At 42.4% G+C, this 14,188-nt stretch overlaps 1 protein-coding gene across 2 annotated transcripts in view; it reads left to right on the forward strand.

The window, feature by feature from the left end:
- Positions 1–14,188, forward strand: part of htt (huntingtin) — a 144,627-nt gene that overhangs the window by 26,254 nt on the left and 104,185 nt on the right. For both annotated transcript variants that reach the window (XM_084591124.1, XM_084591125.1), the window contains exons 16-18: positions 7,833–7,962; positions 11,491–11,622; positions 12,023–12,165. In XM_084591124.1, the coding sequence (XP_084447250.1) occupies positions 7,833–7,962; positions 11,491–11,622; positions 12,023–12,165 (405 nt within the window). The remainder of the gene's footprint in view (positions 1–7,832; positions 7,963–11,490; positions 11,623–12,022; positions 12,166–14,188) is intronic.

Genomic DNA, 14,188 nt, shown 5'->3' on the forward strand with positions numbered 1-14,188 from the left:
GGGTGGGATCGTTTCCGGCACCTCCGCCAATTGTAATAGGGCGTTTATTGACGCTCAGATGGAGAGCTGTGAGGACAGGACCTTGCAACGGCGAGCCCAGCGTACTTCTTTTTCTTCGTCGCACAACGCACAGGTGCATGTCGATGGCTGAAGTGCTGACTATCACAGTACAATATATATATATATATATATATAGTTTCAGATAATTATTTATATATTTCAGATAAATATTTCAGATAAATATATATATATATATATATATATATATATATATATATATATATATATATATATATATATATATATATATATATATATATATTTAGTTTCAGATAATTGAGGCGTAAATTTTAAGGTTCTAAACGGCCGATTGAGCCAAGTACACGCGCACATCAAATCTTCAGCATTCCCTCCGCTGCCGCTCAGGCCAAACCAGCCCATACCTCACAGCTAGGGGGGAAAAAAAAAAAAAAGAAGGAAGGAAGCAAGCGTGCACACTGCTTTGTTGAGGGCAGCTCCAAGCCGTCACTCGTTTGAAACCACGCTGTCTACTTTGGCTAGCCTTCCCGCTCCTCCTTTCAACCTTTCTCCACTAATAGGGGGGAGGGAAAAAACAGAATAAAGCGTGCGTACTGTTGAGTGCGGACGGCTAGATGCTCTCTCTCCTTCAGCTCGAAGCCGTGCTCCAGCGGCCAAGCGCTTTGCTCATTACCCTCAGTAGAATAATAAAAACAAAAACAAGACAAAAAAAAAAGACATCGGCAGAACACGCAGAAGTGACGTAGCTCTACGTCACTTTTGTGTCACGCGATTGCGCGTTCAGGACCTGCAAAAATATCCTCCCGTACAATATAGAGGTTATTAACTTGACAATTCACTCAAACTATTTTGTTTTTAATTTTTAAAGGGCAAGATTATATTGCAAAATTGAAGGTTGCCAACGCCAAAGGGGAGACAGCATTTAAATTTGTTTAAGCCTTTCGGGACTGCGGAAAAAACAGGCAGTTCCGACAGGCATAAGAAATTCTTTTTTAATAAATGAAGTTTTTACAGTAGCTTGGTGCAGCATATAGACCATTTCACGACCCTCGGAGAAACCGGTTTGACTGGGCTGCGTCTCCAATTCTTCCTGTGCTACGGGACCAGCCCAGCTCCCCAATATAGCAGTGCTCTTCACACTTCCGTAACTTCATCTGTACCAAAATGCCGCTGAATAAATGGACTTTCATACTCAAAATAATATAAATACCTTAACAATGTCCAAAAAGTTATCGAAAATCTCAAATCCTAGTTTTATGAAAAAAAAAAGAAAAAAGAAACTTGAAAAAATTAGACACCCTTGAATGTGGAAGTAAGGAACCACAAGAAGACAATTCCAGATTATACAAAATGAGCTAAATTCTCTTCTTATTTTTAATTGTAGATATTTGGGGAAACTATCTGTAGGTTTCTTTCTTTGATAAAATTTGCGAGAACGCAGACAAACAGGCAGTTCTGATAGGTGTTAGTAAATATTTTTTAGTAAATATCATATATATAAGTGCAGCTAAATGAATGAACTTTCACAGAAAAAAACAAAGATTGAAATTCCTGAACTTTAATGCGTAAAATAGAAAAAAAACTTTCAAATGTAAAAATTTTCTCAAAACAAATATAAAGAAGTTGTAAATACTTTTCTGTGGCAGCCGTACACCATAATAAAAACTTGCAGAATGCACGAAATTTGCTCCTCTTTTCTAACTTCGAGGCAAAAAAAAAAAATTTGGGCAGCTTATTTAACAACTTTGTTTTGTGCTTTCTCGCACCAGTGTTCCACCACTCAGTTCTGTGCCTATGCTGCTTATGGAACTAGTCCCAGGAAGTGTTGATTCACAATTTTGCTTAGCATTTACTGCGAGAAACAGTAGTTTGGACCTGCATTTTCTTCCATCAGTAGCACAACTCGAAGAGTTTTTGTGTCTGCATCTTTTGTGGCTCATGAAGCAGGTGTTCTGCGGAGGGCAGTTGAGTGCGAGCTTGCTCGTCGTCATCAAGGTTGAGATGCCAAAATATTCATGTAGGCATATTTATTTTTGTTTTCACAAATATCCTGTACCACTTGGGACAGGTACAGGTTCCATATTCCGAGTTTGCTTCGTTACCGAAAGTGTCGCTATCTCTCTGAACTCCTGTCATCTGATTGGTGGAAACGCCAGAATTGAATGTCACTATCACTTCCCATTTTGGCGTTATCAGATGACTGGAGTTCAGGGAGACAGCGACACTTTCGGTAATGGCGCAAACTCTGAATACATTAGTGAAAACTCGACAGGCTTCTGTGCTGGCAGCAGGACATTTTTACCGTAGTTAACAGAAACCTTACTGAATAGTGGTAAAATAATGCAAACATACAAGTCTTCTGCAGCTCGTCCAGAGCAAGCAGAAATTGAAAATTTGCTCACATTTGGCCAGTAGTCAACACTCTGGGTCAGTGTGCACCTGTATACCAGTGTCCGAGCTGAAATCGGGGCTTCCAAGCAGTCTTCTGACTGCTACTGGTATCATTAAAATGTCTGATGTCTGGATCCGAAGTGGCTGAATGGCGTGATTGGCGCCAGTTTCTCTGCACGACCTGACATCGTTATCGGTGCTGGACCGGAGTGTTGCCATCGCACTCCGGTCCCAAATACCGTGCATCACCTCCTGCTGAGAAAAAAGCAAACAAGGCCAGAACTGAAAATTAAGATGGCAAACTATACTTCTAGGTGGCAGTGCATGTTCCCACTTGCAGAAATTTGAGCTTAGCAGAGTGCGTAAAATCGTAATGCACGTTTGCACTACGGCCTATGGAGCGCTTCTGGAATGTAATATCAAGTTAACTTCTTCATCAAACACAAATGGCATCTGTATTTCATGTGTAACGAATGCAAACAGTGCCATTTTACAAATGTGCAACTTAGGAAAGCCAACTCAGCGAAATTTCAGCTGTGTAGTTTTGACGTTCAGAATAGTCGAACCCATTTATAACAATATTGAAGTGCCATGGAAATATCATTGGTATGATGATAATTGTTATAATCGGGTTAGGCCGAAAAAAATGAAAAAACATTATAAACTAGGGTGTCAAACCGGAATCAAATCTGAATTTTCACCTGGAACCAGAACCGAACCGAATACGAATTTTTTCTGCCATCTTAGAACTGAACCCGAACTGGAAAAAATGAGAGGAACCGTTCCGAACCGGTTCGCGGTATGGTTCCGACACACTTTTGCTGGCAATTTACCTCCTTACTGGAAAATTGGCCCTTGCAAAAATATGACAAGAACAAAGGAAAATATGTTGCCACATGTATAGCACTAATCTGGTGTCGGGCTATTGTTTCACCCTGAACACGGGTGGCCGCTATGCTGCGCAATGGCTTATGGAGAAAGTTGCCCCATTAGAGAGCATTCCTAGGCAGTGAAACAGTAGCATATAATTCGTAAGTTGAATTAAACATTTTGATAAATAAATATATAACCATGTACAACTCAAAAATGAAATGACGAATCTGTTAAAAAATGTTGCTATCGTTCCACAACATCACAATTAGTCACGTGGCACGTGCATAACAGCTGTATGCGATGCGACGCTAGCAGATGCAATTTGGTTGACCGAGACTTCAGAACAATCATGAGAAGGCCGCCTTGAGCAAAAAATTTACCGGTCTGTTCTTGAGTTGTATCTGAACTTAGCACAAAGATGATTCCGTAAGTTGAACTTAGCACAAAGATGATTCCGTAAGTTGATTTCTCCTTTTGTCCTAACTATGCCTGCTTGTTTTATTTCGCTTGGCAAGTTAAGCTATGCCAGGGGTGAAGGGCGGATGTTCAAATATGAAGACTGCAAGTGGAGCGAGGAGCAGCTGGGGGGAATTACTGGTAGGAGTATTAATTCACAAGCTCTGTTTAGTGTGTCATTTCGGCCCATACATTATACGGTGTTGGAAAAAGGAATGCGTTTCATCACTTTATCCACCATCACTTATGCGAATACCAAAGACGAGGATATTTTTGCAGGTCCTGGGTGCGCAATAACATGACACAAAAGTTACGTGTGGTCTACGTCACTCCTGCGTGTCCTGTGAATGGTTTTTCTTTTTTTGTTTTTACTCTAATGGCGGGAGTGAGAGGGTGGCTGCAAGATGTCTGTGAACTCCATTGTGCAGGAAGGACGGAACTATATCGCTTGGCCATCGGAGCGTGGCTTCGAGCTGGAGGAGGGGGAGTGTCTAGCCGTCCCGCGAGCAAAGCACGCACACTGTCTTCTTTTTCTTTTTCCTAGAAGTGCGGAAAGGATGAAAGGAGGGGCGGGGAGGCTAGCCAACATAGACAGATGGTTTCAAACCTGTGGCAGCTTGGAGCTACCCTCGGCAAAGCACAGTGCAGTATGCACGCTTGTTTCCTTTCTTTCTTTCCTAGCAGTGAGATATGACCTGCTTTAGCCTGAGCAGCGGGTGCGCTAAAGATCTGACTGCTTCTCTGCTCGGCACATTAGAACACAGGGCTCAATAGACCGCTTTTGTACCTTAAGTTACGCTTCTTATGTGAAACAACTATAGTGACGGAAAATTGTCTCTTCATAAGCTATGCAACTTCTTGTATAATTTCACAGTTTAATTCTAAACGTCAACGTTAAAGAGCCCTCAGAAGATGCTCTCAGTCTAAATGGTTATTTCTTTTCCGCCACTACAAAAGTGCAGGCATGCAAATAACTCATACGCAGGTACTCAATATATTTGTAGCCCCGCATGCAGTCAGTAGTCTCGCACACTTTCATTACAATGAGGAAGCAAACGCACAATCCCTGCAGAGCGCTGCGAAGAAGCAGGCTCCCTACTCCGGGTCTCTGCGTCGCTTCGAATACCAGCCACCATGCCAAACCACCGGAGGAAAAAGAACAAAACCAAAAGATTGCAAATGCACAGAATTGGCGCTCACTTTTCATTCCTTTGCATCGCACCTTTTGACTGAGCAGCGCGCCTCTCTCAAAGAAAACAATCTCCACGAGGTACATGTACGTAGCATATAGGCTACGTCACCCATGTGTCACATGATTGTGCACCTAAGACCTACAAAAATATTCCCTGACCTAATACAGTCAAGAAAGGTGGTACTGAAAACTGGGAGTACACTATGAGAGCAAACGTAGCTCATGAGTAACCTGGTCTACGAGTTGTGCGGGGACGAGGGAGGGCGGGGCAAAAACCTTGAAAGCAAGGAGAGGGACAAGGTCAAGCGAAGCGAAGGAGCATGCGACTAGGCCCTAAGGAAAAACAAGGTAGTGAACTAGGAATGGTAGTGATTGGGAAATCTGGGAACTGCATGGGAGACCCTCGATATTATAATACATTGACCAGCCAGGAAAGGTGCCGGGCAAAACAGCATTTGGTCACCACATGGAAGCAGCTTCGTAGGATCACTGGTGGCAGTCAGGTACCCCTACAGGCAGCTGCAGAGTCTCCCCCCAAGAGCTTACAAGATAAAGATGAGCTTGAAGCATTTCTTATGGAAAGAGAAGAAGACTGCCTCAAGAACTCGGAGACAGCGATAGTTCTCTCAAAATTGAAAAAGTACAGAGCCAGCTGTACGCTTTTGCAAAGGTGCGCATAATAAGCAAACGCAAGCGTTTTTTGAAATTTTGGGAGGAGAAGTTGCGGCATCCAGAACTCTATTCACTAGCTACAATACTTCTTGTTGTGACATTTACACAAGTCAGCTTCGAGACAGCATTTTTTGAAATAAAGTATGTCCTCTCGTCATCGAACCCGAATGACGTCAACAACCCTCGACAGTGTCCTCCTCCTTCGGTCTTTTTATGCTGGCAAATAAAAAAAAAAACTTGGCAGCATTTATTGAGCCTATAATGAAATATATGTGAGCAGCCATGATGTCATGTCATGCTTGTTGTAAATTATGCTACTAAACATGCCAGTCTAGCCTCAGAGTGGTTCTAGAAGAAGTTATATAGCGCGCCTATGCAAGCAACCATGACGCACAACAGGTCGGTGGTTGCATCGTGTCGCGGCACAGGAGCTAGGCAATTAAATAATGCTGTTCTCCGGCAAATATAATAATGACTCCAACCCCAATACATGGCGGAGGAGACTTTTGTCACCGCCTTTTGGGCCACAACACTCGGGTGCTTTGCGTTCATAGAAACGCGAAATGCAAAGACGTCCGTGACATATGTAGTCACACATATGGTATATACATCTCTTGGGGGGGGTGGGCTTGGTTCAACTTTGACGTGATTTCAGAGTCATTTAGTGGGAGGTCGGACGAAACGTTGTACCTGCAGTAGTGCAGGTTTTACTCTAAATTACTCTAAAATAAAATTGATGGGAACTTCTGTGTTTTTGAAAAGTGCAGCAGGAAACATTATTTTCTTTTAACTTTCTTTTGGCACGTGACCGCTTTAGTTTGTTAAATGTCAATGAAAATAATCTTTATTCGCCCCATCCTGCTCTAATCGTCAAGTCACTCATTGTGAACATTTTGCTGAGGTCTGTACATCCAGTGAAGATGACAAAAAGAATAGATAGACTACTACTATGTGTATTTTCGGCTTTTATTATATACTAGAAAAAGAAAGAAAGCTCAGTACAAAAAAGTGGAGTACAAAAACACACCTGAAGTTTTTTTTTTTTTTTTTTTTTTTTTTTTTTTTTTTTTTTTTTTTTTCTTTCTTTCTGAACCGTTTGAACTGGTTTGGGCAGGGTTGGACTGGTTTTAACCATAACGAAATGTGTCTCCGGAGCCGAACTCGAAAAGCGCGAACCCAAACCGGAACCAAAAAAATTCCGGTTCGACACCCTGTTATAAACTACACATTTAATGAGGATGAGGTAGCTTACACTTTTTATTTAAAAGCGGGAAGAAACCCGTAATCCGTAAGCTTTGTCTGTTTCATGGCAATCTGGCCGACGTCTTATTGCAGGGCATCCAACTGCTGAACATAGTGGCGCCTTCCCTCTTCCTCCATGTGAGGAGGCGCCCCACCCTCCCCCGCATCTCCGCGGCATGCAAGCTTCCCCGGCGCACCCGACCAATGCATTAGCTCAACCGCTCTGTCCCAATTCTCTTTTTTTTTTATTCTCGCTACATGTCGGCGTCTCCACATACTCGCGCACTTTTGTGGTCGCCGCATTTCCACGTTTCTTTTGACTTTCAATGACCATATTTGGTTGTTATCACCAATAATATAATATAGCACCATAGTAATAAGTTGTTTATTTTACCATAGAACACATGGCAAACCTGATGATGCAGCGGCTGCTCATTGTCATATCAGATATATTGTTAAAACCGGTATTGTTATAAATGGGTTTGACTGTAATCCGAACCACACTGCCAATTAAGAAAATAAAAAAAATGGCTAGCCTTCGATGCTGATTGCTTTCAGTTTCACATATAATCTTGTCTCCTAAATGAAAAAATATAAAATTGGATTAGGTAATTTCATTCATTGTTCACGTAATTATTGAGCGCTATCAAATGCGCAATATCCGCTTGCTGTTTAAACCACTTGCACAGACCGCACCGACATATTTCATGTAGGTTTTAAAATAGAAATGTGTAAATAAAAAAAAAATAAAAAAACACTCGGTATAGTATTACCATAAACTCTTGGCTGCTACCTTAGGGCCAATTTATTTTTTATTGGCACTGATGGCCCATGTATCAGTCACAGTTCTATTTCCACAGTTCTAAAGAAGACATTTACACATTTCTTAGTATATAGTGCTTCACGGTGTCTATTGTGATGTAAAAAGAAAAAGGGATCCAATCTGAGCCATTATTTATATGTGCAGGTGCGTTCCACAGCTGTACTACCCTGAGGACCACCCCGGTGAAAGTGCTGTGTCAGCAGAAGCTGAGGTTGAAAGTAGTCTACTACTAGGCTGGCTGCTGCATGACGCATGGACCCCTGGACCACCTCAGGTAATTATCAACATGTCATTATGCATAATTTTATTGTAAAGCATGCAAAACTAGTTTGTTGTGTATTGTGGTGTCCTAAATAACGGACCATAAGAGTTTTTTTCCCTTTCCTCCTCTTGAAGTGAGCAGGTTAGCCCTTATTCCATGTTCCGGGATATTTCAGCTTGGAGTTATCTTCTTCAAGCTAATCCCCCCAAGCTCTGAACACTTCCAGTGTGCTACAAACCGCTGTCATAAGTTGATGTTGCTATCAAAGCAACATCTAGATAGCTTGTGAGTGAACTCACAGTGATAATTCAGATTGGTTGGTAGTTTGAGCTGTCAGTTAAATTCATTAAAAAGTGTGTGTACGTTAATGTGTAGAAAACAGTTATTTTAAATATGACTGCCCATTATGCATTTAGAACTCCTTTGGAGAAATACTAAGCAGGAACAGATTTATGGTGGAAGGGGTACAGCGAAGGTTACCACACTCCAACCCCCCACCCTCCAAAACTTTTATCTAAATCGAGGGGTGCAACAGCTGCGCTGATTGCGCCATTTTAATACAGCTGCATATTTCTGCACCAAGCTGCCCTATAAGCGTGAAATTTGTTAAAATTGTGCTACGCTGCGCCAAAATGCCCTGAATAGCCACAGAGGTTTGCAGTCGCACTACATTTTGTGAGAAATAAGAGCCACATTGGCTACTTGCAGTTTCACCAGTGACGTCAATCCAATCCAATCCATTCGTGGATACGCATGTATAACACAACCAGGGTTCTCCCCGTGGTGGGTGGCAGTGGTTGTGCCGCCCACCCCTCAGGCTGACCGCCCACCTGTGCTTCAAAGTTTGCCATACTCGGGGACAACTTTTTGCTGGCTTGATATGGCCAGTCACGACGTTTCAGACGCTGCAGCGCTCGTCACTGGCCTTTTAGTTTTATTTCTAGATGGTTTTACACCGTTCTAACACCTACTCATATTTTTCTCTTGCATCCGCCGCGTGCTTCCTCCGCTCTTCGAGTACTCTGAACCATTGTGGTTTGAGGATGCTTCACCACATGGGTCTCAGTTCATGTGGTGAAGCGTCCCCATAACGCAAAGAGGCCGTTTGTATTGAGGCACCACTGCTACTGCGTCGCACTGTGAAAAGGGCCGCAGTGGTTCTTGTGATTTTGGGGCAGTACTTCAACACTCCGGACAATGTGCACAAAACAAAGCACTTGACGAATCTGCAAAAAATTTTTGCTTTCACATATACCTTTCATCTCAAATGTGTACAAAGCTAAATTCCAGGTGTTCATTAAAAAAAAAAAAAAAGCTTGCTGTGATGCAAATGATTTTTGGCAGCTTTTAAGGGCTATTCGATAATTCAGACATTTTTCCTGAACTCCAAAGTAACAGGATTTTACTTTATTTGAAAAGAAAAGCTGTACAGCCATCCGTGATTTTTATTTTATTTTCTTAAGGGACACTAGTCACTACTTAAAGCTATTTTTCTTATTTATAAGCCAATAATAATTAAATTATACTATCTTTCTCAGTTTTCTACGCTGATTTCAAATATGTCTTTCTTTTTCTTGAAAACCAGTTAGAACTCATGTTATGGTCTAATGCATAGGGAATGCAATGTTCTGTGCAGCTTTTTTCATTTTATGGCTGTGTGAAATTTAATGGAACTTTAACATCAACATTCAGGACATGCTTTTTTAGGCATTCAGAAGTTTGTAAAATGATTAATTATTGAAGCCCAATAGAGGAATTCTGCCTTGAACATTGCAACTCAACTCCTGCTCCTTCAGGTTCCTTCTGCAAAAAAAAAAATTACACCTGTATCTGCTCTAAGTGCAGAGATATCAACGTACCAAACCAGCTGGGTGTCCAAAATTTGCGATTTCAGAAAAATGAGAAAAACCCAAATGGGCCAAAATTTATAAATACTGAAGATATGTATATATTTGCATTCTTTGAAGGCTAATAAGCACCAGGCATGTAGTCTGACTGCTGCTTGTGGGTGGAATGCCACTTCTTCAGTGTCTGATGCACACTTGCAGCAGACGCACGCTTGCGCACTGACTCGGCAGTTCATCGCCTATCCTTCTCAGCCATCCTCTTCCTGTTACTGGGGCCAAGGTTAATGTCTAGCTCCCTGAGTATTTGTGAGGATGCTTAAAGATTGCTTGCATTGAATCTGACAACTGCTTCTGCAACCACATGTTCAACAGCAAATAATGATGCATGGCGGTCCTTTGGTGCCAGTGACCATATTAGTGAGTGCAAGCTCTCATTGCTGTTTTGGTTTTGCCACGTTGGCAACGCTCTAGCAGCTTTTGGTCTGCCAAGCGCTGGTAGATAGGCAGCAGTGCCTCACATACATGCGGTGGCAAACTATATCTATGCTTGGATGCTTGGGAGTGGGCTCCCCCTTCGCTGTGGCAGCATTTTGGAGACACCATTAGTTTGGACCTGTTGGGCACAGGCTGTGATTAGACACATCATTATTTGATTTTGATGTGATGGAACGTGGCCATCACTGCCTGCTGCATTGCTTGGACATCTCCAGCATGCAGTCAACTTATTCACAAGGTCGCCAGTGAGCTTTCCTTTGCCACTGAGGCCATCTCTTCCCTCGTCTTTATGTTTTGCAATCACATTGCGGAGGGCTGAGCCCATGCGCTTTTGCACGTGTTTAGTGCAGTCTTCTTTGTGTACCTTCATGAAGCCATACACACTAGCTTCCTGCAAGGCCAGAAACGAGCGGCTATCTCCATCACACAACATAGTTGTGTACCGAAGTCCATGCTTCTGCAAGGACCTTTGAAATACAAGAGCAGCCTGCACTTCCATCTCGTCAGATTTTAATTTTTTTTCTTTGTTCTTCTGTCACCTGTGGCTGCTCTTCCACGCTTGATACGATGGGTCGCATGGGCCCATCACCAGCATGGAATGGGCGGTTATCTGATCTTCCTAAACACTCCCTTGCGTTGATACAGATGATACGAATGCTTGGTCTGCTACTGCACCCTTGTGCAATAAACACTGCTCACACATTGCCTGCACAAGATCGCCAGTCATGGGGGTGCAAGCAGTAAGTGGCAGCGTGCATACTGTGCATTGTTTACCTTGCAAGTGAGCTGTGGCACACAGCCCATACATCACCAGTGTCACTATCTTCAGTTTTGCACATGGTGAGCCGTGGTGCAAGGCCACAAAATTCGTAAATAGATCTGCTTGAACACATTTCGTTTGCTTCTGCATGTAGGTTTTAATCTTTTTGATGATGTGAATTTCAGATAATACAGATATTTTTCTTGACTCTGAGAGATTTATATAGTAATTGGAATTCTACCGTGTATATTCGCTGTTCATAATTTTTCATTCAAAATGCCAGTTCCTCATTCAGGTAAGTTGGATTGTTCTGCCTCCTTCCCCATATGACACAGCCTACTCTAGTAGTGAAGCATCGTTGCAGTATGATCAAAGGCTTCAATGTTTGTAAGGTAATTCTTTTGGCTCATTACCATTCCTTTGTGCTAATTATTTCAGGTGCATGGCCTTGTGTCCCCATTCTCGTGCAAGCCACCTCGTGGTTTGTCTGTCTACACTGAAGCTGCTTTGTCACGTATTGTCAGCCTTCTGTGGAAGAAACTTGTTACTTCATCTAACAAATACCTACTGGTAAGTGTTGCCATTCTGTACAAGTGCATGCATGTATGTATGATCTTACTTGCAGCCCCGTGAGCCCATGTGGAGAAGTCCCTTATAAGTTGAACAGGGTGCTCATTTAAAAACTTCTCATGGCTAAAGGTGCTGTTGATATCGGTATGCATAGCTAGCCATCGAAAATTGTAAGTTGCAAAACTTACCATTTCAGGTCTTGTATTTTGCTGTTGTGCCATTAATCTACGTTCATCGGTTGTGTTCTATTTTTTCGTCATGCTAGTATAAGTTTTCTTATGCTAATGGCTCATGAAAGCAAAGCCCTGGCTTTAGTGTTACAGAATTTTTGTGAGGTTAAATTGACATTTGTAAGTTTGTCCGAAGGTGTAACATGCTGCCTTTTGTGACATTTTTGCAGCATGGCTGCTGCCAGGCCTTGGCCAACTTGGTACTTGAGTATCCTGTCACAGTGTATACCTTTGCCTGGAGCAGTGTCCTTGGTTCATCCACTACTGTCTCCTCACCTCTGACGCTTCGGTCACAAGCTAGTGTCAGTTCCAGGTCAGGAGCCTTCATATCACATTATGTCCTTCTCTCTTCCCCCCATCTTTGTTTTTCGTAGCAGGAGCTGTATAGGGCCATGTTTTGTGTTTCAACTGAAAACTCCACTGTATACCTGTCTGATATCAAGAATACTATCCGCTGCCGAGGTTGATCGGCGAGAATTCGCATGTCGACCTCTGAGCAGGTGGTGTCATTGAAGGGTGAAGGGTTGGAGACACAACAGCTTTGGCTTCAGGCCCTGGTCATATGAACATAGTTTTTATTATAATTATATTTATTTGCTTTTTACTGTGTTATCAGTATAGCTATTAATTAAACTTTTCACCTTAAACTGAGGAATAAACAAAAAATGGCTAATTTTTTAAAATCATCACTACGCTCATTAATCATAGTTTTCAGCATTGGGGTACATAATACCTGGCTTACACTGTAATAAAAAAATGCTGAGTAAAGTACTTCTACAGCATTTCTATCAAAGACAGCAAGCTTTCCGTTACGGAGAGAGTTTATGGGAACCTGTCCGATCAGGGAGAGACATGAATGTGGGAGCAAAACATGGACTGAGGAAGATATTGTTCTTGATGTTTCAGCTCCTGTGCGAAAGCCAAAATTTCTTCCTTGGTCAATGTTTTATCTTCACCTTCAAGCATTCCATTGCACTGAAAAAAAAAATTGCAAAGGTATAACGTGGCTAAACCTAGTATAACATGCGAAAGCACTAGTTTGGCCCAGTTTATGTTTGTATAGTGGTTGATGCAGATGATGCTGTTGCTGTCCTCTCTCACACACTGTTATTCACACCTCTTGGTACGCCGTATCTCACCCTCCGACAACTGCCGCAAAAGGCCAAGCTTGCTGTTCATTTCAAAGCTGACTGTATTCACCTGGCTTATCACGCAAGTTTATACGGTCAGACCACGTGAAGCATACATCATTGCTGATGTCACGCACATGTAAGCAGACACAAAGACAAGTAACTTTAGACAGGTGATGCGACAGAAACAGCTGACCAGTCAGTGCCTGGGCATGTCGTTTGCCAGCTACGACCTGATGGAGGCTTCAGACATGCGTCCTGTTTTCTTTCTTATTTACCCCGGGAAGTAATGCATTTGCAATGAAGAAATTTTGTGCTTAAAATTTAGTGTTTTAATTTCTTCAACCAAAGCAAAAACTGAAGACTGAATTCTGAAATAAACACACACGCGCACGCACGCACACACGCACGCACACACACACACACACACACACACACACACACACACGCACGCACACACAGGGCTCAATTCTCAAAAAATAAAAACCAAGAAATCCAACCTTTAAGCTTAGTTCAGTCTTCCCGAATGCTGCCATCAAGTGCTTTGCTTTGTGCACATTGTTGGGAATGTTGAACAGTTAATTCAGTGTTGTAAGGACCTCCGCGGCCCTTTTCACAATGCAACGCAGTTGCAGTGGTGCCTCTTCACAGATGGCCCTGTTGCATTTTTAGAATGCTTCAATGAGGTGAAGCATCCTCAGCGTATCCGAAGAGCAGAAGAAGCACGTGGATGTGAGATCATGAAATCTATTTAGGCGTTAGAACGGTGTGAAGCTATTCCGCAATACTTCTAAAAGACCAGGGACATGAAAAAAAATGATGCAGCTGGCTGATGTCTGCGCCCTATGGTAGCGGCGGGGTGGCATATGAATTTAAGAGGAGCGAAACTGAAGCTATACTGCTGAGTTATTTTTTGGTAGACAGGGACTTCGGATCGCTGAACAAAAAATGTAGCGGTTTAACAGGACTAGGAAGATGAGGACAGGACAGACCTGTCCTCATCTGTCTCTGTCTTCATCTTCCTTGTCCTGTCAAGACGCTACGTTTTTCATCTAATGTCTGACCAACTGGCCCCACAGTATACTCTGTTAAACTTCCAATCGTCATCATGCCAGTCTTGGGCACCACCGTTTCGCGAAATTCAGATTTAGGGAGGTATGTCTTGATAATTGCTGGCTTCACAGATTCTACCTCGATGAGACCCCT

The sequence above is a fragment of the Amblyomma maculatum genome, chromosome 1 (genome assembly GCF_055883805.1).
Source record: "Amblyomma maculatum isolate TAMU_Amacu chromosome 1, ASM5588380v1, whole genome shotgun sequence".
In the NCBI taxonomy this organism is placed as follows: Eukaryota; Metazoa; Arthropoda; class Arachnida; order Ixodida; family Ixodidae; genus Amblyomma; species Amblyomma maculatum.